Source organism: Physcomitrium patens, chromosome 10, assembly GCF_059467195.1.
Source record: "Physcomitrium patens ecotype Gransden chromosome 10, ASM5946719v1, whole genome shotgun sequence".
Lineage (NCBI taxonomy): Eukaryota > Viridiplantae > Streptophyta > Bryopsida > Funariales > Funariaceae > Physcomitrium > Physcomitrium patens.
This window is the reverse complement of record NC_143419.1, coordinates 8,374,391-8,400,068: the sequence shown is the minus strand read 5'-3', so window position 1 is coordinate 8,400,068 and position 25,678 is coordinate 8,374,391. Positions and strand designations below refer to the sequence as shown.

At 30.7% G+C, this 25,678-nt stretch overlaps 1 protein-coding gene across 6 annotated transcripts; it reads left to right on the top strand.

Moving 5' to 3' along the window:
* Positions 1-8,171: 8,171 nt before the first annotated feature.
* LOC112287237 (tyrosyl-DNA phosphodiesterase 1) lies at positions 8,172-14,849 on the top strand. 6 transcript variants are annotated; one of them, XR_002971218.3, is made up of 18 exons: positions 8,172-8,313; positions 8,539-8,589; positions 9,022-9,210; positions 9,521-9,904; positions 10,198-10,437; positions 10,708-10,768; positions 11,016-11,092; positions 11,476-11,736; positions 11,894-11,983; positions 12,141-12,275; positions 12,438-12,587; positions 12,716-12,819; positions 13,083-13,136; positions 13,271-13,361; positions 13,624-13,707; positions 14,004-14,172; positions 14,447-14,622; positions 14,714-14,849. XR_002971218.3 is itself a non-coding variant. In XM_090253667.1 (18 exons), exons 2-18 carry the CDS (start codon positions 8,575-8,577, stop codon positions 14,738-14,740), a joined length of 2,199 nt encoding a protein of 732 aa, XP_090109793.1. In that variant the 5' UTR covers positions 8,172-8,313; positions 8,539-8,574; the 3' UTR covers positions 14,741-14,849. The 6 variants fall into 6 exon arrangements, 3 of the variants coding, with proteins under 3 accessions (XP_090109793.1, XP_090109792.1, XP_024385826.1); XM_090253667.1 differs by having other exon boundaries at positions 14,447-14,514; XM_090253666.1 differs by having other exon boundaries at positions 14,447-14,547.
* Positions 14,850-25,678: the final 10,829 nt, after the last annotated feature.

The following is a 25,678-nucleotide window of genomic DNA, read 5'->3' as shown; positions in this document are numbered from 1 at the left end:
TATTAATTTCTAGGCACTTACGCACTAATTCTTTCATATTTCAAAAATCCAATGCTTAAATACCAAAAAAATTTCATGTACAACTTTTTAACATAGTGTCAAGGACAAGAACATAATAAAGACAAATAAATAAGTGAGACTTCTTTTAAAGAAAGATGAAAAAATAGAAATAACTTGATATGTACATTAAAAAAGAAATTGGAATGGCTATTGTCAAAATACAAGAAAACTTGAGACTCTTGAAACTAGACTAGAAGCAAGAATGGAGTTGACAAGAGTGAAGAAGGCTTCACTCTGGTCTCTATATATACTATCTAACTAACGGCTATGTGGAGACGTTCTATAGGACCTCCAATATGTGTTGACTTTGTAGGACACATGCCTTGACTTACAAGGCAAGTTTTTCTACGTGTGGGCCACATAATTAGCTTGGTCTTCAAGCTAACATGTGTGGCACATGGCCAACTTGTTGACTACGTTTTTAATCCAAAAAAATAATTAAAGACACCTATAAAGTCAAAGAAACATCTATAAAGCTTCTAAGAAGCTTTCATACCAAATACTATAGAATTAACTTATTTTTATCTATTTTTACTTACTTCTACCTATTTATACATGTAATTATTACCTTACATGCATTTGTTCGTGACATTACCTTCCTTTCTAGGGACGAGTTCCATGAGCAGCAATAATCATATGTTGAGGAAATCTATGATGCGACAAATTATATTCGCGACATACTCTGATCTTTGTTCTCTTCAAAGATGATTGATAGGGCCTCTCAACCATCGGTAGTATCTCATACTAGGGCGGGAAGACCACCCAGTTATTTGATCATTATTGAGGCCTTCATAACTTCGTTCGAATAAAATATTTGGAACACCATCAGGAGTTGTTCCTACCTCTAGTAAAATCACCAAACATCAAGAGTCCCTTCCAAGGTCGTGATACCAAACGTATTGTATTTTGCCATCTATTTGAGGAAAAATATGTAGTTCTTGAAGATCTTCATTTCGATTGCATTGTCTTGAAGGTTGAAACAATCATAATGTCTCATCTGGCAGGTCAGCAAATGAAGGTTCTTGAGTCAAATCTGCTGGTTGTTGGTTCTCCATCTCCTAAGGGTCACAACTACAAAGAAGCTACAAACAAGGATTGAAAGTAGAATGATATCTTGCTTAGATCTTGTTTCTTTTATAAAGAAGGTTTTCATCTTGATTTTGATGGATGTCATTGATGAAAAGCCTCCACTGCCTTTGCTGCATTTGTAAGATTTTTTATTGGCTCCCATGTGCATTCATTGATATCATATCCACGCCAATGGACAAGATATTCTAATTTATTTCGGCACTGCCTTGAATCTAAGACTTCTTCTACTTCAAACTCTTCATTATTATCCACTTCTATAAGAGGAGGTAGAGCTTGTCTTCTTCTTGGTATGTCCACTGTCTTGTATGGTTCAAGAAGAGACACGTGGGATACTGGATGGATTTTCATTCACTCCGGTAGATGTAAACGATATACAACTGGATTAATTTGTGTAGAAATAGAAAATGGTCCAAGCCTTCGATAGTCCAACTTGTCACAAAGACGAGTGGTCTTGATATTATGATGAAGTAACCATACCTTATCACCCATGTCGAATGATAGTTGTTCATTTCAATAGACATCGACATTGACCTTTTATTATTCTTGAGCTTCTTTTAACTGTGCCTTTATCGTTGTATGTAGCTTTGACAAATGAATTGCCAAATCTTTCGTCATAGGACTATCAACTTTTGAAAATTCAAAAATATCAAGTCGTGGATAATAACCATAATTGGCAAAGAAAGGTGTTTATTTTATAGAAGAATGTATCATGTTATTATAAACAAACTCTGCCAATGGCAAAAGAGTTGTCCAATCATCTTGTTAGTAGTTAATGGTACATCTTAAATACTAGTCTAAAACTTGATTAATACGCTTTGTTTATCCATTAGTTTGAGGATAGAATGTCGAAGATAGTTTTATATCCACTTTTAGAATCTTGAAAAGAGTCTGCCAAAATCTTGATATAAATTGAGTTCCCCTATCTGATATAATATCCTTGGATAATCCATGATAGCGATAGATATTGTCAAGAAAGAGCTTAGATGTTTCTTCACCTGTCATAGATTTTGTATAAGGTACAAAATGTGCCATCTTGGTAAAATGATCTACTATCACGAATATAGAATCATAAAAATAAAAGATTAGAAGGTCCATGATGAAATCCATAGAAATAGAAGACCATGGTTGTTCTGGAATGGATAATGGCTGAAGAAGTTTGTAAGGTCGATGACAAAGAATTTTTGATCTCGAGCAAACATCACAAGATTGTACAAAATCTTTAACTGCTTTCCACATTTGGAACCACTAAAAGTCCCTGGATATTAGTTCCAAAGTTTTATTGTACCCAAAATGTCCTACTGCTGGAAACTCATGACGAGCTTGAAGAACATGTAATCAAGCTTCATCTTCTAGAACATATAGGTGTCCCTCAAAATATAGTAGATTCTTCTTGAATTCAAACTTAGAAGTATCATAAGACTTTGAAGGATTTCCCTTAATATCACGAATAAGAGGATCAGAAGACATTCTTGATTGAACTTGCTTAATGAAAGTTGAATCAACAATTAGTGTTGATTTCATTGCTCAAAGATGAAGATGCTCTAGCTTCAAGAAAATTGTCCATTGCTGATCAAAAGCAGCATCTCCTTCCTTTGGTACAAGATAAGATTGTCTAGAGAGTGCATTTGATAAATCTTATTATTTTCCTGGTTGATAAGTGATCTTGAATTCGAATCTTGACAAAGACATACTCCAATGGGCTTGGCGACCATTTTAAAACACGTGTTGACATAAAATATTCAAGATTCTTGTGATCCATATACACTGTGACTGGGCTAGAAGCACTTTCTAGATAATGGCGCCATTCTTGAAACGAATCCACGATTACAACAAGTTCTTTGTCATGGATCTCGTAGTTAATCTCGACTGTTGAAAATTTTCTGGAATGAAAAGTTATTGGATGAAGTTTATCATCTATTTCCATTTGTGATAATACAGCATCCAAAGCAAAGTCTGATGCATCTATTTTCATAAAAAATGGCTTAGAAAAATCGATGCGATATAAGATTGGTGCAAAAATAAAGGTTGTCTTCAAAGCTTCAAATGCTACTTCTGCTTCTTGATTCCTTTCAAGTTTGTCTTTGCAAGTCAAACGTATAAGTGGAATTACAACTTGAAAGAAGCCTTTGATGAAGATCCAATAGTAGTTGTCAAGGACAAGAACTCGATGAAAAAGTAATTCAGACAAGTGAGCCTTCACTCAAAGAAAGGTAATAAAATATAAATAAACAAGTATGTATATTGAAAGAGAAACTAGAATGGCTATTACTAAAAGACAAGAAAACTAGAGACCCTTGAAACTAGATTGGAAGCAAGAAAAGAGTTGACAAGAGTAAAGAAGGCTTCACTGTTGTTTCTATATATACTATCTAACTAAGGGCTACATGGCGACGTTCTATAGGACCTCCAATATGTGTTGACTTTGTAGGACACATGCCTTGACTTACAAGGCAAGTTTTTCTATATGTGGGCCACAGAGTTAGCTTGATCTTCAAGTTAACAATATGTGTGGCACATGGCTAACTTGTAGACCACGTTTCTAATCCAAAAATGCAATTAAAGACACCTATGAGATCAAAGCACCGTCTATGAAGCTTCTAAGAAGCTTTCATATTAAATATTATAGAATTAACTTACTTTTACCTACTTTTACTTACTTCCACCTATTTGTATATGTAATTACTAGCTTACATGAGTATGTCCGTGACAGTAGTTGGCAAATCCCAAAAAGCATTAGACATCTCTTACCATTTTTGGGACCTTCCAATCTATAATAGTTTGAATTTTTTTAGGATCTATTATAAGTCAGTCATTTGAAATGATGTATCCTCAGAAGTCGACTTGAGTAGTGTGAAATACATACTTTTCTATCTTGGCATAGAATCCTGCATCTCTTAGTTTTTGTAATACTTTACGAACATGAAGTTCATGTTCCTCTAAGTTCTTAGAATAGATTAAAATGTCGTCAAGGTAATAGACAACAAAATCATCTAAAAACTCCCAAAAGACATCATTCATTAGATATTGGAATGCTGTTGGTGCATTTGTAAGTCCAAAAGGCATGACGTTGTATTCAAAATGTCTATACCTTGTTCGAAACGCAGTCTTCCATTCATCTCTTTCTTTGATGCGTACCAAATTATATGCTTACTATAGATCTATTTTTGTATAGATCTTAGCTTGATTCAACTGATCAAGAAGTCCACATATCAAAAGTAGGGGGTACCTATTTTTGATAGTGATTTTGTTGAGTTGTTGATAATCAACACACATCTGCAATGATCCATCTTTTTTCTTCACAAATAAAATTGGAACTCCTGCTGGAGATTTGGAATGGCATATGAAGTTCTTGGCCAAATTCTCTTCAATATACTCCTTGAGTTCAACCAATTCGTTTTGAGATAAATTGTAGATTGGTCCAAATGGCAGTTGTGCTCCTTCTTGAAGGTCAATTGAGTAGTCATAGGAACGATGTTTTGGAAGAGTATCCGCATTCTTTTTTTCAAATACATCTTGAAAATCTTGATATTGGCTTGGAATGCCACTTGAAGTCTTTCTACCAATAGAAACAGGTGTGGCATAAATGACATAAGGTGATCCTTCTTTTGCAGCATGCAAGAAAGCACTTGCACCTACAAATATAGGTTTAATTATACTAGACTTATGACTTTCTACTTGATTAACTACACTCTTAGTTATACTTTCAGAAAAATCAAGACTACGAGATATCCAATCTATTTTAGGATTATATTTTCTAGCCATGATAAATCTAAAATGACTAGATTAGAAAGAGATCTAATAATATTAAATATTATAAAGCTACTATGACCATTAATTGCTATTTCTATAGGAAGGGTTTCATGAATAATATCTCTTGAAGACAATGAACAACCATCTATGACTTCTACATGAACAAGTTTAGTTTTCTTTATTAAAAATATGTTACGTCTTTTAGCAAATTTTTCATCTAAGAAACAAGCTGAGCCTCCTGAATCTAGCAAGACAAAGGCTTTGAGATGTTTAGGTCTTAAAATAACATTTAGTGTAAAATATGGAGAGGGTTCTGAGGAGAGGATAGGACCTTTATTAGGCGTTGTACAAGGTTCCAGCCGCACGGTCCCTATTGTAGCTGGACAAATTCATTTTCCATCTTTGATCACCGTACTCCTCATTTTATGGTTGCGTCGCTTCTTTGAGCAATGTGCTCAGGTTCTCTACAATATAAGCACAATCCTTCTTGATGACGACAAGTCTTTTCTTGCTCAATAAGAGATTTGAAATGTATTACATCAATTTACATATCCTCTACTTTTGAATGTATGTATTGAAGAGATATTGGTGTTGCTATTGAATTATAGTTACATTGAGGTCTACTTGTACGGTTCTCAAATCAGAATTCAAAAAGGCAATTGTCGCACTTCACAGCAAAGTCAATTACTTGAGTCAATGTTTGAGGATCAAGTAAGTTGAGCATTAATTTTTTTACCTCATATTGCAATCCGTAGAAAAATTGGCTAATAAGTGTAGCATCATCCTACTTGATATCAGTTGCAAGTTGTCAAAATTGTGAAGCATACAACATAACTGATCGATTATCTTGTCGTAAAATACGGATCTTATTGATTGCAACACGAATTGCATCATGTTCTCTATACATAGATCAAAACTCCGCTAAAAAAGCCTCTAGATTATCCAATATTGGATCTCATCATTCAAAAAAAGATGAAAACTACGATAGTGCTGAACCTGAAAGAAGTGTACCAATGAATCTAACTTGTGATCTTGGAATTGGATAGCTTTGGGATTGAAGTTCAATCACAAGTTGCTTTTGAATGATAAATCCTCCAAACTTCGATCTAGTGCCATCAAACTTCTCGGGTAGGGCAATTCTTGATTCTCTAACACTGGAAGGGCATTCCATCAAAGGAGAAGGGACATGATTTAGTGCAGATGTTGAAGCAGTTCCAATCATTTCTATATCTTCACTTCCTCCCAATCTTGTTGCTCCTTGTGGTGGTAAATTGAGTTGATGAATCGCAAGCATTAACTCCCTCAATTGCTCTTGCATTTGTGCCATTGCACTCTTCATTTCAACAAGTTCTGCCATGATAACACTTAGAAAAGAGAAGATGTCTAATATCGCTCAAGACAAATAGAAGAGAGGACTTGAGAACAAAGAAAATACTAAGGACAATATCAGTTTAAAAAAAGATAATCCGCAACTTCTAATATGCTTGTGTCTTATCAAGAAAAAGAGGTAATCCACTCTTAATCAAGCTTACACAAAGCTCTGATATTGTAGGTGTACTCTAGTCAATCTGTCAAAGACAAGAACATAATAAAGACAAATAAACAAGTGAGACTTCTTTCAAAGAAAGATGACAAAATAGAAATAACTTGATATGTATATTAAAAAAGAAATTGGAATGACTATTGCCAAAATACAAGAAAACTAGAGACCCTTGAAATTAGACTGGAAGTAAGAATGGAGTTGAGAAGAGTGAAGAAGGCTTCACTCTTGTCTCTATATATACTATCTAACTAAGGGCTACATGGCGATGTTCTACAGGACCTCCAATATGTGTTGTGGCACATGGTCAACTTGTTGACCACGTTTCTAATCCAAAAAGGCAATTAAAGACACCTATAAAGTCAAAGCAACGTCTATAAAGCTTCTAGGAAGCTTCCATATCAAATACTATAGAATTAATTTACTTTTACCTATTTTTACTTACTTCTACCTATTTATACATGTAATTATTGGCTTACATGTGTATGTCCGTGACACATAGTCATCTATATTTATGAAAATTTTGAGCCAAAATTTTGTCCAAAAACTCAAGATATGGCAAAAACCAAAATCTCCATTAAAAACAACTTACTTACAAACTCCAGTTTTGAATATTAACTTCCAATAGCTCTTTCTCCTTTGTTTTAGATTGAAATGTATCAACTTTATAAGATAAAATGTAGCTCTTCAAGTTTGCTTTCAAACCTCACTTTTTGATTTCTCAAAGCTTTCCTACAACTCTCAATATGCTTAAAAGAGTAATATTAGATACCAAACTTATATCCTAACTTCAAAAAATCATAACTCTCTTGTTATAACTTCAAATTACATTTTTTTTTAAATCCAAATTTCTAAAATACAAACTTTTTGAATCCAATTTCTAAACTTCAAATGTGTTGCTTTGCTTCAAATTATATCAATGATTGCATTTGGTCCTATGTATTTAAATATAAATAGATGCATCATTTCATAAAAATATTATTATAGAATAGATCAAATTTTTAAAAAAGATAAAAATAAATGATAATAGTTATTAAAAATTATAATATAACTATTAATAGTATATAATATTATATTGATTATTACTTATAAATTAAAATCTAAATTTAAAATTTTATATTAAATTATATATATATATATATATATATATATATGAAATGTTAGATTTAATTATTTCATTTAAAAAAAACTATGATGCATTTAATAATAATGATAATAATAATAATAATTTTAACATATCAAATGTAAAATATATTCTAACACATGAATTCTCTTAAAAATTGTATTATCTTAAAAATCTAATTTTATTGACTTTAACTTCAATCAAAATGATGTAAATCACTTACTTGAATACAAGCTGCATACAATGTAAAATTCATGTACCACTTAGCCTTAAATTAATTTGGAGAAGAGTCATGTGTACTTAATTTTAATATGATGTCAAATGTTTTGGTAAAAAGTCCACTTCATGGGCTTTGACGGCCTTCTATTTCCTTTGAATGTGTCCTCCCCCACTTGAGCATTGTCCAGCTCAGCAAAGCCAGCTAGGCTTCCTCTGCTGACAGGAGTGATGAGGTGGCTGCTGACGAAGCGCCAACGAGGAGCGTCGTTCCTGTTCGTGACGGCTCGATTAGTCGATTTTCAAAAAATCTCTCTGTAAGTGTCCAATTTTTGTTTTTCGCAGGTTGGGTTTACATGGATTCTGCATTCTGTCGCTCGTGGCAGAGATTCTGTGTGAACTGAAACTTCATTTCCTCGCTCGTATCTATTCTAGGGTTTTGGGGCGAGCGTAGGCACGAGCTCTTGAGGCGTAGGACTCGGAAGTTAAATTGGTATAAAATGCTGCAATTGTGTAGACACGAGATGTTTTGAAGGTAGTTTCTATCTGTGTTGTTTTCATGGTTTTTAAGAATGGATGCATTCCGAGTATACATGGATTGATCGCGAGAATTTAAATTTTGAAACTTATCTGAGTGCTTGAGTAGGTCAGGAGGAAGCATTAGCGCTGTGTGGCGAAAGCGTTGCACTTAATTCTGTATTTCGCACGACAGGGTGTTTAATCACTGATTCCTTTTTCTCGGATTTTATTTGAATTGCAGACTTTTCTCTGTTTAAGCGCACGATTCTCATCCGCGATGTTGACCTCTAAGGTACAATTCCTCACCTGCCAATAGGTTTGATGATAAAATTGGGTGCTTCGGTCATTAGGTCTGTGAAAAGAGATACAATTGAACAAAGTCTTGATTTTTTTTTTTTTTTTTTTTTTTTTTCGACAACATTCTTTATTCCTTAGGCTCGATCCTGCAACTCAGTTAGCTGATTTTTGTTGTCTCTCATGATGGTACTCAGTACTCTTATCCACATGAAAATATCTAAGTTTGCGTTGTTGGCATCAAGCTCTTAATAGGTTTACACACTGCAAAGTGATATCGAGCTTGAGGACCGTAATAACCTGTAGAAAGAGAGAGCTAAGATTATTACTGCTTGACGACTTAGTATGCCCGCATATTGAGGCTTTCAATTAGGCCCGAGGTTGTGGATATTGCTTTCATTCGAGGTATGTGCTACAATGTTCTGTGCAGGCTCAACTGGGACGTCTACAAGCAGTTGAAGATGATGGCAGCACCTTGAAAAGCGGTGTATTGCCAATTGCTCTATTTGAGGGTCCCAATTCCATTGGCCGAGACGATTTGGTATCTGCGAACAAGCAAGTGAGCCGCAAGCATGTGGTCCTCAAGACTTCTTCGGATTGTACTTTTGAACTATCAGTGGTAAGATTTTTCTTCTTGTGATATTGCTTCTGAATCCTATTGCCCTACTTGTATCAATTGATCAACACTGTCGTTGTACAGAGTAAAGGTTGAAGTTACACAAATTTATTCTCTTCATACGTTTCAAATTTGTAAAATATTGTTTCTTCATGGATATCGTTTCGCTTAAAAGTCTCATCTTACTGAAGGCTTGTACAGATCGTTGGACTTTGCTGAAGTTTGAACTCGAAATTTTGACGATAATTTAACACACTGAGTTTGGCATCTGACAATATACAGTGGCTGTGATATTTTGGCGATGATTGTATAGATTGGGCAGAATCCTGTGGTGATCAAATCTGGATCAGGGAAAAGAAAGCTGTTACCAAATGCAAGAGCTTTGATATCTGCTGGAGACATCATTGAATTCTTGCCTGGAAAAATGCCTTACAAATTAACTTTAGAACCGACTGAAGACGAGTTGGTCCATCATTCAAGCCGTGATGTGCAGAGTAGGAGGAGCTCGCAAGCTGCTCATTGCGAAGAATCAGGCGCAAGGTCGTTGTCACTTCTCTTGCAAGAATGTAAACCCTCTGAAACTAAAAAAAAACGGGAACTCGAGACAATTATTATCGATTCCGATGAGGATGAGCAAGTATCAAAGAAACAAAAACAGCAGCTGATCGAGGACGAGGCTTTTGCTCAAGCTGTACAGGTATCAAAGTCGTCTATGTCTTTGCCTCAGAGTCAACGATAAGATACCAACTCTGAGTTCCTTTTTCTAGAAGTTTGCTAGTGATATTAAAAATTAAACCTGTCTGGCTTTACATTTTGCTGAATAGTCTGCTCTTATTTAAACAATTGTGACAATATGCTCAATCCATATGTTCACCATCTTGTGTCATTGAAGACTTCTAACAAGTTTTGCTAGATGTCTAAGGATGAGTGTCCCGATTGTAAACTTCTCCAATGGTAGTAAAACGACGTCAACTGTCTGGAAATAAACAGGCTGAAGAAGACGGGGCTGCTAGGGCTTCAATAAGAGGAAATGTATCGTTATTGAATGAACAGCACATAGGTACATCCTCCTCGTCTAAGAGTCCAAGGGCCGCTAACAAATTGGACGAAGCGTTTGGAGTAGACTACGAAGCCGGGTGCAGATCAAGCTCTACGTTCCGGTTGATGCAGGTGAAAGGCTTGCCACAGTGGGCAAATAAAGGGTGTGTGAACATAAGAGGTGTCATCCAGGTAAATGAAAAGAAAAGCTACTAACGAAACATTTCCTGGTCCAAAACTACGAAAAATTACACTATGGATTTTTGATGCGCTTGAACAATCATGTAGCAGTGGTAGGGGCTCAGCATTCTTGAATTTCTCCCTACTTTTAGATTTGTTTCAACTATTACGTGTATGCTTTGTTTTCCTCGCATTATCACCTCTTTCCTTGTTACACGTTTGTTCCTTGCTTCTAAAAGTTTTTGAATACCTCTAATACACGTGATTTCCTTGTCAATGTAGGGCGACGTGCAGGTAGCCTTACTGTCCAACTACATGGTAGATATTGACTGGCTACTTGAAGGTGAGCTGAGCATCAAAGCTTCCTCTTAGATCTGTTTCCTAAACGGTTGTAGTTATTGTAACTTTCAAGTCATAGTATCTTGATTTGTTTGCTAGAGTTTACGCAAGACGTATTTCTTTCTAAATGCTCTTCAATAAAGAATTGTTGTAGCTGCTCCTTCCGCAAGCGCATAATTAGGAATAATGGTTATGAATGTCATGCTAGAGATTCTGAAACAGTGTTATATGATGCAAGAACTTTCCTATAGCTTGCCCACGCCTAAAAACGGTTCCTTCAGTGGTCATCTTTCATGGAGAAAGTGGAGGTTCGCTTGAGCTCCTCCAGGTATGTGTTTGCATTTAGAAACAATTTTTAAACCGTGACAGAAGACTTAATTTATCACAGAAGCGGGTATTATATGATATTGCTCTGTTGAAGCAGTTGTTGCTACGGATCTTGGTCCTCTTTGCACCTCATTCAAATAGCAGTCATTGTCGCAACATAGGACCTCTGCAAGTTGCTTAAATCTGCTCAATCTAAGTAGATTTACAGGTGTCTTCATGTGTTCTGTGCTGCGAATAAGAACCACTGATGAAGCCCAAAGATTATTTCGGAGCTTCAGGATTCAACCCAAGTATAGTTTTGAGCTGTTTAGAAACTTACGGCTTTCATGAACTTAAAGTCGTCTCTCTGACCACCAGATTTTGTTTGGACTTGTGATTGCACAGGCCAGGAAGCCTAATTCGTGGTTGCTCCACAAGCCACCTCTTAGATTGAGCTACGGCACACACCATACAAAAGCCATGTTTCTGCTTTACCCAACTGGTATACGTATTGTCGTGCACACTGCGAATCTGATCTATATTGACTGGAATAACAAATCCCAAGGCCTTTGGACGCAAGACTTTCCATACAAAAACGTAGCTGCTGGCGAATCCAAGCCATCTCCATTTGAGAATGATTTGGTGGAGTATCTGCAAGCTCTTGAGGTTGGATGCTCTTTAATCTTGTCGCAATTAGAAGAACTTCGGTGGTTTTGAAAGCCGTTTGTCACAGTGGCGTGTCCATATGTCAGCAAATTTGGAAGAGATGCTATTTTCAAAATTACTTTGCCTTCTTACAGTGTCATCTTAATCAATTTGGCAGTGGACAGGGTGCATTGCAATTATTTCTGGAATTGGTGAAGTTCATGTTGACGCTGCTTTCTTTCGCAAGTTCGACTACAGTAGTGCCATGGTATATTTCTTGACTGCATAAAAACTCTTTGTCTTATGAGTTGAAGTTAAAACGAAATTTTTGTTCGCAAAGTACTAGTATTTATCTGGCCCCAGTAATTTTTCTTTAATTCATTTTCTTGCCTTAAAACTTTCTATGTGCCGTACATTCTTACTAGGTCCGACTGGTTGCTTCAGTCCCGGGATATCATCTCGGTCGAAATCTGACAAAATGGGGTCACTTGAAGCTTCGGACCATTTTGCAAGAGCAGCATTTTGAAGAACATTTCAAAGGATCTCCCTGTGTATATCAGGTGAGCATGGTGGTGTGTACATTACTTGGTATGAGTTAGTTATGATTGGTTTGAGCCAAGCTGCTGAGTTGATGGGTAGTTCACCTCATGATAAGTAGTCTTAATGGTCAATAGTAGGATTCTAGATTTTAGCATAGACTTAAGTGCGCAAACTGTGTGTAGTTCTCATCTTTAGGTTCTTTGGATGAGAAGTGGATGGGTGAATTTGGCTCTTCAATTCAAGCAGGATCGACATTTGGAAATGAGCAACTTGGTCCTGGCCCAGTTCAAATCGTCTGGCCTACTGTGGAGGACATTCGAAATTCCCTCGAGGTACTTATATGTTTAATATCTTCAAAGTAGCTCAAATGAAACTTCTTACAATCATTTCTTCTTAATGAAGGCTTTAATTAATATTCTTCTTTCAATCAAACAAAGGTTTCTTAGTCTGTTGTTCACAGGGTTATGCTGCAGGCGGTGCAGTTCCAAGTCCGCTAAAAAATGTTGAACGAGCTTTTCTATCTAAATATTGGTATCGGTGGCAAGCTGATCATACAGGTCGAAGGTATGCTGCACCAACCTCACTCTTATTTGTGCTGTATTGCATGGAAATCCATACTTGCTTCTATTCTAATGAAAGGTGATGTAGATTCCAACAATATCCTGGTTGGATAAGTTTTGAGATACTTTTTAATTTCTTCTTTATATCCTTAGTCTGCTTCCACTTTGTGAAGCGTGCATGCTCTTACATTGCCTGACAGGTCTACAAAGAAAGCATTGATCTTTCAATCAGCTGAGACTAATTACAACCTGTTGGCATTGGTACAGCCGTGCTATTCCCCACATAAAAACGTTTTTGCGATACAATGACCAAAGACTTGCGTAAGATTCCTTGCCCATCTTGGTTTTTCTCTTGACATACTAAATATTCATAGTTTGTAGATAAATTGTGACTGATAATTGGTTCTGTTTTGTTAGACTTTTTTTGACGTTTGCTAGTATGTAATTCTGGGCAGATGGTTTTTGCTGACATCATCAAATCTAAGCAAGGCTGCATGGGGAGTATTGCAGAAGAATGGTTCACAGCTCATGATCAGATCCTATGAGGTCTCTACTCTTATGACTGCTTCGTTGCTGCAATCAATTTATTCCGCAGAAAGCTTCACGAGTAGTCTAATAACGCTCTCATGTACGTCTTGGCACATGTGCGTTTTGTGCATCTTATTATTGATTTTTGTCGAAATACTGTAGGAAGCTTGAGGATCCGCTTCACTGACCTTATGTCATAAACATCCTACTAACCATATAGTCATCAGTTTTGAGTTCCTACTGAAGGCTGCGATCGTTGATCTTGGAGGGTATCTTGCAGCTAGGTGTTCTGTTCTTGCCTTCGCTTGTTGGAAACAACTCAAATGTCACTCCCTTTTCATGCACTTACAGCTCCTCTATCTTGGTATGTGGATCTCAAATTGGAAACTTCTTGGTACAAATTTATATTGTTGGCTTATTTCAGAGATTCTAATCTATCTGTTATGTATTGGTATTTGTGCCATTCTAGTGTAGATCCTATTTTAGTTTGCTTGGGCTTTAATATGGACCTTTTCTGGTTTACCCTGACTATATCAGAGAACCTTAATGGCTTCCATGCAAGAGCCCCGTCTTCATGGGTTCTGAATCGATCAGTATGCAATGGAATAATCAACTATCTTATTGTTGAAAAGTTGATTAATCTTATTTTCGCCAGTGCAGCCCAGAGAATTGCAGAACAGGGAGGACGATGGAGGTAAAAGACAACTACGCCACACAAAGCTCGTCACACTGAGCTGGAAAAGCAGCAACCATGAAAAATCAGACATGGACATTTTTGTACGCTTGCCTATACCATATGCATTACCACCAGTGAAATATGACCCCAAAGGTGAGCTTGCGCTTGCATCATTATTCAGTGCTCCGGCATCCAGTTTGAATTCCTTCAGTTACTCTTTACTTTGTAAGGAACTTTGTTGACAGCTTTAGTTGTTTACGTAACCTATAAAACATGCCTCTCTGGTCTGTTGCAATAGTGGCTTTATTTTCTTCTTTTGTGTTTGTTTTTTTTTACCCCAAGGTGAAATCAAGAAATACATGTATCATCAACTTAAGTAGCTCCCTTGGAAAGTGGCATAACATGTGTCTTTATTGCGGTGAAACAGACATACCATGGTCGTGGGATCGGCAATACAGAGAGCCAGATATGTTTGGTGAGGTTTGGCCTAGACAAGTACGTCGTTACACCATGCAAAGCTAATGACTGGTACAGCATACTTTCATGATCTTATCAGAATATCCTGGCACTCCCCTTAAACGTTGAAAGAAACTTATGCCTAAGGTACTTTTTTTTTTTTTTTTTTTTTTTTTTTTTTGTCAAATTGGGAAAATTAGTAATGAACTTAAATCCTAAATGAATCTATTGAATGCAGCTCCAGGACTTACACTACGGGATTTAAGTTCCCTTAGAGACACAATTGCCCTAGATTTTCATACTACGGTGTAAGAATGGATGAGATCCATTTTCTCTTTTGTCAATCACATTGGCTGAACATTTGCTGTGAAGAAGGTCCAGACTTTGCACCATCAATATAGGCTTGCATGTTTTTATTGAGCACTTGACGAATGTACTTCGATCGGTAATTAAGAGAAACTTCTTGATAGTTGGATACAAGCTTTAATGGGAGGACTGTTAGGTAGACACCTCCCTTTTATTGCATGGACACTCATATGCTATGTACCTCTAAATACACATAGTAATTTCTTTTATTTATATTTTAAAATAGTAGAATAATTAATAGTAAAAGATTCTTTGAATGAAAATAATAAGCTTTCTAGAGGGAATGAAAAAATTACATAAAACATATTATGGAAGTTTGTTGAATTTGGAAAAAAAAGAAAAAAAAAAAGAAAAAAAAAAAGAAAGAAAGAAATGACATAAGCCATTAGATACGAATCTTTTGATGTAAAGTTATTCTAAATTTATGTCATTATCATCAAGTAATCAAAAAAAGAAATAAATAAAAAAAAATTATTTATAAGATCCCATAATTCAATTTGCTAATCTATATGATAATCAAATTACAAGTACTTGACAGCAGTATACTTTCTTTAGAAGAAAGTATTGTTTCTAAGATTTTAAAAATAAATTTGATATATTTAAAAATATAAATATGAAATATTATTTGAATTCATTGTAATATTGACTAATAATTGCACCATGCACAATGTATTTAATACATTTTTAATATGTATTCTATGTAGAATAAAACATAAAGTATAGATGTACTCTTAAATATTGAAAATTTAATTTTTATTAGTTATAATCTTTCAAAGATACATGTGAGTAATTTTTTAGAATATTTATTTATTTAAAATTTAATTAGATCTTCAATTTTTTGATAATTTATTATTTAAAGCATGTATGTCAGAGCTTTATAGTTTTTATTTAAAGAAAAAAATTACAATGTTTTTATATCAATACATACATAAAAATATACATCTATAAATATTGATAGAAATAAAATTTTGATAATTTATAAATTAAGCTTAATATTTTTTATAAAAGTCAAAGTTATATTATAATATTCACACAACAATAATAATAATAATAATAATAATAATAATAATACTAATAATAATAATAAAATAATTATAATTTTATAAAACATAAATTTTAATGGATAAATATTTTATAGACATTAGTTTAAATTATAAATTAATAAATAAACACACAAATAAATATCATTTAAAAATTATAAAAAATATTCAATTTAGTTTTTAAAATAGTTGTATATTTTTTAATTAATTATAAATGTAAAAAATAAATTTAGTATATTAAATATTATTTTTATTTTTATATTAAATTTTATGTTATTCTTATATAAATTTAAGTTGGTGAAAGTTAATTAAATATATATATATATATATATATATATATATATATTTATTAATTTATTTACATGCATATACAATAGATTTTGGCTCATGTTACAAGCATACTCCAAATTGATATATACAAACCCATTATGTCTATACATACATTTAAGACCATTGATTGGTTGCTCTAGATCTCTCTAATTTTGTCTCAATGGGAGTTTTTGACCTCTTCCCTCTCTTCTTTACGTCAATATAGGTCCTAGTCTCATCTTCTTCTTTCTTGTCTTAATGCATCAAGAAGGTGAGCCTCCTTAAGAAAACATGGGGTCCTTAATTACAAGTAGGTTGTAAGAAGCACAATATTGTTCAAATGAACTCAAATATAAAAAGGTAGTCCAAAGGTTGAGTATAAATTTTAGATTAGTTTCTTTCTTGTGCCAAGATGCATCCAATTCCTAACTCTAATTTCAAATCCAAATTTATTCTTATTAAAATACTTATATATTACTCATTACTAATTCAATCTAAGCAAAGTTTAGCTCATTGTTCTTAATTGAAGCTATAAACTTCAAATTATCAAAGTCAATAAATAAAATTTTAAGAAAATAAGAGCCAATTAAAGGAAAAAAAATTGATTGTTTCCTATAGTTGTTGCCTTTAAAACCCTTATTTATAAATTAGCTTAGATTTCTATCATTATAGCTCTTCTTCTTGCATACAATGGCTTATTGGAAAGCTAATAATAAGGTCTAGCTTTTCTAAAAATTTCAAGGCAAAAAAAAAAAAAAAAAAAAAATCCAATAAATGGCAAAGAAAACCTCAAACTAGTTTTGAATCACACTATTGTTGTATTATGTGAAGCCTTGTTTAATTAAGCCTTGTTCAATTATGCATCAAGTTGTAGAAGATAAAAAAAAAAAATTCAAGAAAAAATCTTAACAATTCTAATAGAATCCTGTATAAATTGCAATTAAAGCTTAACAAATATAATAAAATATTAATTAAGTCCAATTATTGTTATTTTTTAAATTATAAAAGAAATACAAAAAAATCCTAAGTAAATTTTAATTGAATTCTAATCAAATACTATACAAGTTTTAGAAAAATCCTAAAAAAATCCTAAACAAATTTTAAACAAACTTTAGACAAATCTTAAAAAATCTTAATCAAATTCTAAAAAAATCCTAATAAAATCTTAAATAAAGCTAGACAATTACTAATCAAATCTTAGACAAATTTTAATTAAATTTTAGAAAAGTTCTAATAAAATACAAGACAAATTCTAATCAAATCTTAATCAAATCTTTAAAAAAATTTAATCAAATCCTAAATAAATCCTAAATAAATCCTAAATCTTAAAGAAATTCTTAATAAATCCTATGTTAGATTTAAACTTCCATAACTAATAATAAAACCATTGATTTTAACTCAAATTTTTCACATCTTTCAACAACTAAGCTGACAACAAGTACAAATTTATCTCTAAGAAGATTAAACTCACCAAATAGAAGATAAATCCTAAAATCTGATTAGGTGTTGGCTAGCCTCCTTCTCCAATCTTGATGCCAATCTTCTTGAACTGAAATCTCTTAATTCTATTATTATATGCCTTTGAAAATTTACAAATATATTAAAAATCAAGTCTACTATCTACATAAATAAATTTCATTTCAATCCAATTTACAGATTGCTAAAGATCTTAAAAATCCTCATTGATCTTTAAAATCCTATTTTTGAAACCTCAACTGACTTAAACTTCAATGACCTTTAATCTAATTATTTTATTAAATTAAAATTTATAATATGTAATAAAAATAATTATAGTTATAAATCCACAAATTTTCACCTATAGATCTATTACAAAACTTTGAAAATTCTTCCAAAAATAAAACCAGATTCACCAAAAATAATGTTGACTTTACAAAGTTGTTACAAAGTTATTACAAAGTAATTTGAGTTTGTAATAACTTTGTAACAAATTTGAATATTAATTTAAGTAATTTGAATATTCAAAAAAATCTTATAAAGTCTTCTCTCAAATCTCACTTTTTGATTTACAAAAAAACCTCCAAGTTGCTATAGGTACATGATTTTGTACCTTGGGATCTAATTTCAACCCTGGTTAGTAACTCGTCCTTTTTGGGTACTAATTCTTATTTTCTTAAGGTAATTTTTATTAAAATAAATTTCTAACTTCTTTACATATATTTATATATTCTTTATTTTTTTAATCCACTTTATTTTGCTTTATTTATGGCCCTATAAAATAAGTAGAAGTTCCCTTTATAAAAAGGTAATATTTGTATTTTTAATTTTACTACCTTTTGACTATTATCTATATTTTTAAGATAATTTGCTACAATATTTTGAAATAAGATCTTATATAATATAATATTTTCTTCACTCTTTTAACTATTAGTCATATTATATCATGACACCCTTCAAAACTTCCAACAACTTCTCTCCCTTAAGTTCATATGAATCTCCTTTGTTGCAACTTTATTTTTGTATGCTAAAGCTTTTTGGAAAGCTTATAGCAAGATCTAATTTCTTTCAAAATCTTAGGACAAAAAGAAGAAAATCCAATAAATGGTATAAAAAATTCCAAACCAATCTTAAATCTTGTTACTCAAAAACTTTAGCAATTTTTTTCTATATATACCTATTTAAGCAAAAAAAAAAAAAAAAAAAAAAAAATCCATTTAATATCAAAATTTCTATCTTAATATTCTTCTAATATCTACTTTGAACTATTATAGAGTTCCATATCTATCCTAAAAGACAATACCTTTAAAACTTGAATAATTCATTTAAGCTAAAAATTTCCTATTTTATATTTTATTCAACTTTATAAATATTTTAGTATTATATTCTTCCCTTCCTACAAGTAAAATTAATTACCTTCTACATAACTTTGATGCAATTATTTTAAGTGCGTCATGATAGCCATCCCCTCCAAATCTATACATACTCTAGTATACACCAAAGAATTAGACCAAAATACTTCTTTCATAAAAATTAGAGTCCTTGTAAGTTATATCACTTATAAATTATTGATCAAAATGTTGAGATTCAAATACCTCCAAATCTTCTATATAATTCATTTTATCTCACCACTTGAAGACTTTAAATTGCTTCTTATAATCTTAGTCTTCAATGGTGTTTTATCAAACTCTTGAAGAAAAAAATTATATTATCATGTATTTCAACTACCACATAGGATCCAAATCAATGCTATGCAAACTTACAAAGAATAGAATGTTGGGGGATCAAACTATTATCATAAACTAAAATCCAATCATCTTTTTTAATTGGCTTAGACTTCTATCAATAAGTTTTATCAAACCTCTCTTTGTTATTCAACCTTACCACCTTAAGCTTCTCCATAGCAACTTAATGTTTCTTGTGAAATCTCTTTAATTGGTGAATTTGATGCCCCAAAAATCTCTTCTTATCAATGCCATCATGTTTAGAGAGCATTGCTAGAAACTTCTCAATCTCTATCTCAATCAAAAAATCATTCCTTCCAATCTTCAACTTACTCATAGTCTCTTTAATAAACTTATGATCAATCCTTTCTATTCCCTCAATTCTAATTTTATGGTAGCTTATTTGATGTGCTCTTTAGTTGTTTAAGGCAATTAAGTTGCCATAGACTTTACCTTCTTGGCCATGGTTTTATACTTAGTATATATTATAGCCTCTTATTATACAACATGATTATTAATTACTCCAAGTCTCTTTAAAAAATCCAAAACCTCTTTATATATTTATCTTGAATAAAGCTTCACAACAACCTTTTAAAAATTTAAAACCTCCAAAGTTATTAAATCCAAAAATCTATATTTAAAGCTATCTATATTAGAAAGTATATGGTTAAAAGACTCACTTGCATCTTTGTATCTCCATGCTATAGGGGTGCTTTTTAGAAATCCAAAAACTCCTCATTGATCTTTAAAGGAGATTTTTTCAATTGGTCTCTATTTCATTCATGATTCAATCTTATCATGAAAAATTACACTAACTTTTTTCCATCATAGTTCCTAATTCTTGCATAGTAATGGCCATCATCTAAAACTTTGGTCTCCATTCTTATAGCCATGATATTAGGTTGTCTTAAAATCACCTAATAAGTAATAAATTTTTGCACAAATAAATTTTGCTCTACCTCCACATCTCCACTTCATATCTTATTTCTTGCACATGTCCCATATAAATCACCTCGCTTATTCTTGATGACTTTCAATATCCATCCATGGTTAACATCAACAAACTACTTATCCATTTTGTAAATCCTTCTTAATATGATGTTCATGTTTGATCTATAATCAATAAGTACCAAGGTGTACTCTTTCATATCTCTCAATCTCATTTGAGCCTAAATGGTAGTACTATCTCATGTTCCATCTCTTTGTCATTGTTGTGTAGTAACACAACTATATGGTAAAAAAATAAAAAAATGGGTATTATTATAAAAGAGCCTAGTAGGAAGATGTAGTAGAAAAATTAAGATAAATGATATGAAGGTAGTAAAAGGTTTAGTCTTAATATTGCTTTTTAAAAAAGAAGCTTCTATTTGCTTTGTAGAGACATAAATACCTAAAATCAAAGTAAATAAGATAAGTAATTGATATAGAAATGTTTAGAAGAGAGTTACCAATATATTCAAGTAAAAATTATCTCAAATTATCAAATACTGATATGTGGAAAGGACCAGTTGTCAACATCTTTCAAAATCAGACCTTGAGGCATAAAACTATGCACCTATAGGAACTTAAGAAATTCTTTGGTAGATTAAAAAGAAAAATTTGATTGAAAAATTGATAGGATTTCTATAAGTATTTATTTTGATTGATTTGAGTGAATAATGACTTTGTAAGAGCTTTACAAAGTTTTAGTTGTTTTTGGTGACTTTGAAATTTGTGAAATAAAAAGGATATTATGTTTTGAAAATTTTTGTGAATTTGGTAGTAGATCTATAGTTTAAATTTCAAAGACTTATGAAATTTTTTATCTAGAGTATATGTTGTAAGTTTGAGCTTAATCAAATGGTTGAATTGAAGGTTATTGAATTTCAAGTAGATTAAAGTCTCAAAAATTAGACTTTGAAGAGCAGTTAGGATTTCTAAGATCTTTAATAATCTACTAATTGGATTGAAGTGAAATTTATATGTGAAGGTAATAGAATTTATTTGCTATACATGTTTGAATTTTAAAAATAATTTAATGGTATAAAAAAGAGATATTAGTACTAGAAGATTAGCATCAAGATTGAAAAAGAAGGCGAGTTGACTCTTGAGCAAATTTTGATATTTTTCTTCTATTTGATAAATTCAATTCTCTTCAAATTTCACATGCTTATTGCAAACTTGGTTGTTGAAAATTATATAAAATTTAAAGCAAGATCAAAATTTTGATTGATAGATATTGAGGTTTTAAACTGTGTTAGGATTAGGTTGAATTGAATAGGTTTTGGTTAGAATTTGGTTCAAGACTAGGATTTGATTAAGATTTGATTAGGATTTAGGCTTGGACTAGGATTTAAGATTTGATTTAGGATTTGATTTAGAATTTAAAGTTTAGGATTTTTTTAGGATTTAGGATTTAAGATTTGCTTAGAATTTAGAATTTAGGATTTATTTAGGATTTAGAATTTGGCTTAGGATTTGATTGAAGTCTATTAGGGTTTCAATTAGGATTAAATTAGGACTTGATTGAGATTTATTTAAGATATAATTGTGATTATTCTAATATTTTTTTAGGATTTTTTAAGGATTCTTTTAAGATTAATTGTAGATTTCTTTTGAATTCTTTTAAGTTTTCTTATTATTCTTTTTATAATTTCTTTATGATTTCTTTTGAATTTGATTAAATTTTGTCTAGTATAATGATTTCTTATTATTTCTTTTATAATTTTTTTATTTTTGAATGAAATGATCTAATTTTGGATAATTTGGAGGATTTTTTTTGGTAAAATTTTGATCTATGTATGGAGAATATGATGTAATTTGTGTTGCAACCAATTTATATTTTATAATATAACAATTTATTTGTAATGTTATATGCTTCATAATTTTGAAAACATACAATATATATCAAGTAGGATGATGTTGCATTTATTTGTTAATTTCTCTATGGATTACAATATGAGGTGAGGAAATTGATGCTCAACTTATCTGATCTTTAGACATTGAGTGAAGCATTAGAGTTTGCTATGAATTATAACAATTAGTTCTTTGAATTTTAATCTAACTATTGTATAAATGGACCTCAATATTATTACAATTCAATAACAATACCAATGTCTTTTCAACACATACATTTAAAAGTAAAAGATATATAAATTGATATAATACATTTTAAACTTATTAAATAATTAAAGACTCATTTTTAATAAGAAAGATTGTGCTTATGTAATAGAAAATCTAAACTTATTGTTTGACATTATCTAAATAAGCAATGCAACTACAAAATAAAAAATATGGTTGTCAAAGAAGATAATATGTTGGAAAATAAGTTTATCTAGCTATAATAGAGACTATGTAGTTGGAATCTTATACAACACCTAATGAAGGTCATATTCTTTCTTTACAACCCTCTCTTTGTTTTAGAATGGATATTAGTTTTAGAATCAAAACATTAATAAGCTTCTACCTTATAAGATTCAAGGACATTGGCTTATTCTTTAAATTGAGAGTTTATTAAAAGATATTGTATATTTTTTATAAAAAAATTAAATTAGTATATATAGAAGATATAGATGGTTGTCTATTGTCTTTTAGAGATATTATTTATAAAATAATTTCTATAAAAGTAGAAATTAGTATTTATAATAACTTTATAATATTTAATATCATTATGTATTTCTTTAATCTAATAATTTTAGATTTAATATAACTAAAAAAATATAATCCTTGAATAAATTGGATTTTTTTTAGTCTTGATTTTTTTCAAAGTATAATTAAGAATTTTATTAATGAAGTAGAAAATCATAAGTCTAATACAACTAAATCTTTATTTATAGATACAAAAGTTTTTTTGGATGATGCAAAAAAAATATCACCTTTTATTATTTATGCTTCACTTCTTTTTAATAGTAAAAAGACTTTAAGTAGCATTCAAATTTATTATCAAGATTATTAAGTTTTTTTTTTTTTTGGACAATAATGAAAATATTCTTTTAAAGTATTATTTCTATGATTATTCAATTGATCTTTAAGATAGAGCTCAACCGCCATTTGAACCAATATATATTCTATTATAAAATAAATTGACTAAATTTAAGGAATATATTAATAAGAATTTAGCTAAGAATTTTATATTCTATTTAAAAACTCTAGTAGGAACTTCTATCATATTTGTGAAGAAAAAAGATGAATTATTATAAATGTGTGTGAATTATCAAAGAATTAACAAGATTATTATAAAAAATAGATATCCTCTATTCTTGATATTATGACTTTTTGATCAATTGAATTAAGCTTAGATATATATTAAAATAGATCTATAAGGAGCATAAAATATAGTATCCTTTAAAGAAAGAAATAAATAAAAGATTATATTTTGAACTAAGTATGAGCATTTTGAATATAATATCATGCTTTTTGGACTTGTAAATGCACTTGAAACTTTTCAACATCTAATGAATGATATCTTTTAAAAATTTATATACAATTTTATTATTTATTATCTTGATGACATCTTAATCTATTGTAAGAATATAGAAGAGCATGAATTTTATTTTTATCATATGTTATAAAAACTTAGAAATATAGAACTATATGCCAATATAAAAAAAGATATATTTTATATTACTAAAGTTCACTTCTTAGGATCATCATTTCAAATAATGGCCTTATTATGGATCTTAATAAGGTCTAGACTATCATAGATTAGAAGATTTAAAGTACAGTAAGAAATGTGCAATATTTTTTGAGATTTGTGAATTACTATTGAATCTTCATCAAAACTTTTTTCAAGTTGTAGTTCTACCCACACATTTGACTTGTAAAGAAAAACTTGAGTGGATTACAAAAATTAGAGCATTATTTGGAGCTTTAAAGGCAGCTTTTATTTTTGCATTAATTTTTTATATTGTATCAATTTTTTAAAAGTATTTTTTATAGAAACAAATGTATTAGACTTTGCTTTGGATATAACATTATCATTAATGAGAATAAATAAAAAAACTTCATCATATTCTTTTTTATTCAAGAAATATTTTAGCAATAGAGATTAATTATGAGATCCACAAGAAAAAAAAATTTGCTATTAAATATTTGTTTTAAGAATGGTAATATTATCTAAAAGGTACTTTTAATTCAATCACTATACATAGAAATCAAAAGAACCTCAAGTATTTTATTTTAAAAAGTGTTTTAAATATTTGCTATACCCATTGAATCATGTATTTATCAAGATTTGAATTCAAGATCATATATTAACTAGAAAAACAACAAAGTTTGTTAGATGCCATTTCTAAATATTTTTATTTTACATTGTTGTGTGGTAACATGGCTATATGGTGAAAATTAAATAAAATAGGTGTTATTATAGAAGATTCTTGTAGAAAGATATAATAAAAAAATAATAATAAATTATAGAAAAGATAGAAAAAAATTTAATCTTAATACTATTTTTTCTAAAAGAGACTTTTATTTATTTTGTAGATATATAAATGAGCCAAATTAAAGTAAATGACATAAAAAATGATATAAACATATTTAGAAGAAATTTAAAAATAGGTTAAAGTAAAACTTACTTCAAATTACTAAAAATTGATATCCAAAGAAGAGTAGTTATCAACTTAAGTCGAAATCAAATCCCAAGGCACAAAATTGCACACCTACAGCAATTCCAAGATTCTTCTATAAATCAAAGAATTTATTTTAAGAAAAGACTTCATAGGATTTGGACAATTTGAATTTATAATGACTTTGTAAGAACTTTGCAAAGTTAAGGTTGATTTTGAAGAATCTAATTTTATAAAATAATAAAAAGGATTTACATTTGAAAGAAATTTATAAGTTTGGTATTAGATCTATGATTAAAAAATTGCAAATTTATGATTAAAGTTGTTTTTATTACATGCTATAAATTTGAGCATGATCAAATAGCTAGATTGAAGGATATCAAAGTTCAAGTAGGTAGAAGTCTTAGAAATGGGATTTTTAAGATTAGTGAAGGTTTTGAAGATCTTTAATAATCTTCTAATTGGATTGAGGTGAAATTTATGTGTATAAATAGTAGACTTGATTTTTAATATATATGTGAATTTTGAAAGGTATTTAATGATAAAATTAAGAGATTTTGGCTCAAAGAGATCAACATTAAGATTGGAGGAGGTTGATCAATATCCAAGCAGATTTTAGGATTTATCATCTATTTAGTATGTGCAATTTTCTTCAAAATTTTCGTACTTGTTGCTAACTTAGTTGTTATAAGGTGATCAAATTTTGAATTAAAATCAATAATTCAATCATTTATTATTGAATTTTTAATTTATTTTAGGATTATTA

What these genes read in the sequence shown, in the direction of transcription:
- LOC112287237 (XM_090253667.1), top strand. An exon ending in GATCTCCCTGTGTATATCAG is followed by an intron (nt 12,276 to 12,437) that starts GTGAGCATGGTG and finishes AACTGTGTGTAG; the next exon opens with TTCTCATCTTTAGGTTCTTT. An exon ending in GCTGATCATACAGGTCGAAG is followed by an intron (nt 12,820 to 13,082) that starts GTATGCTGCACC and finishes GCATTGGTACAG; the next exon opens with CCGTGCTATTCCCCACATAA.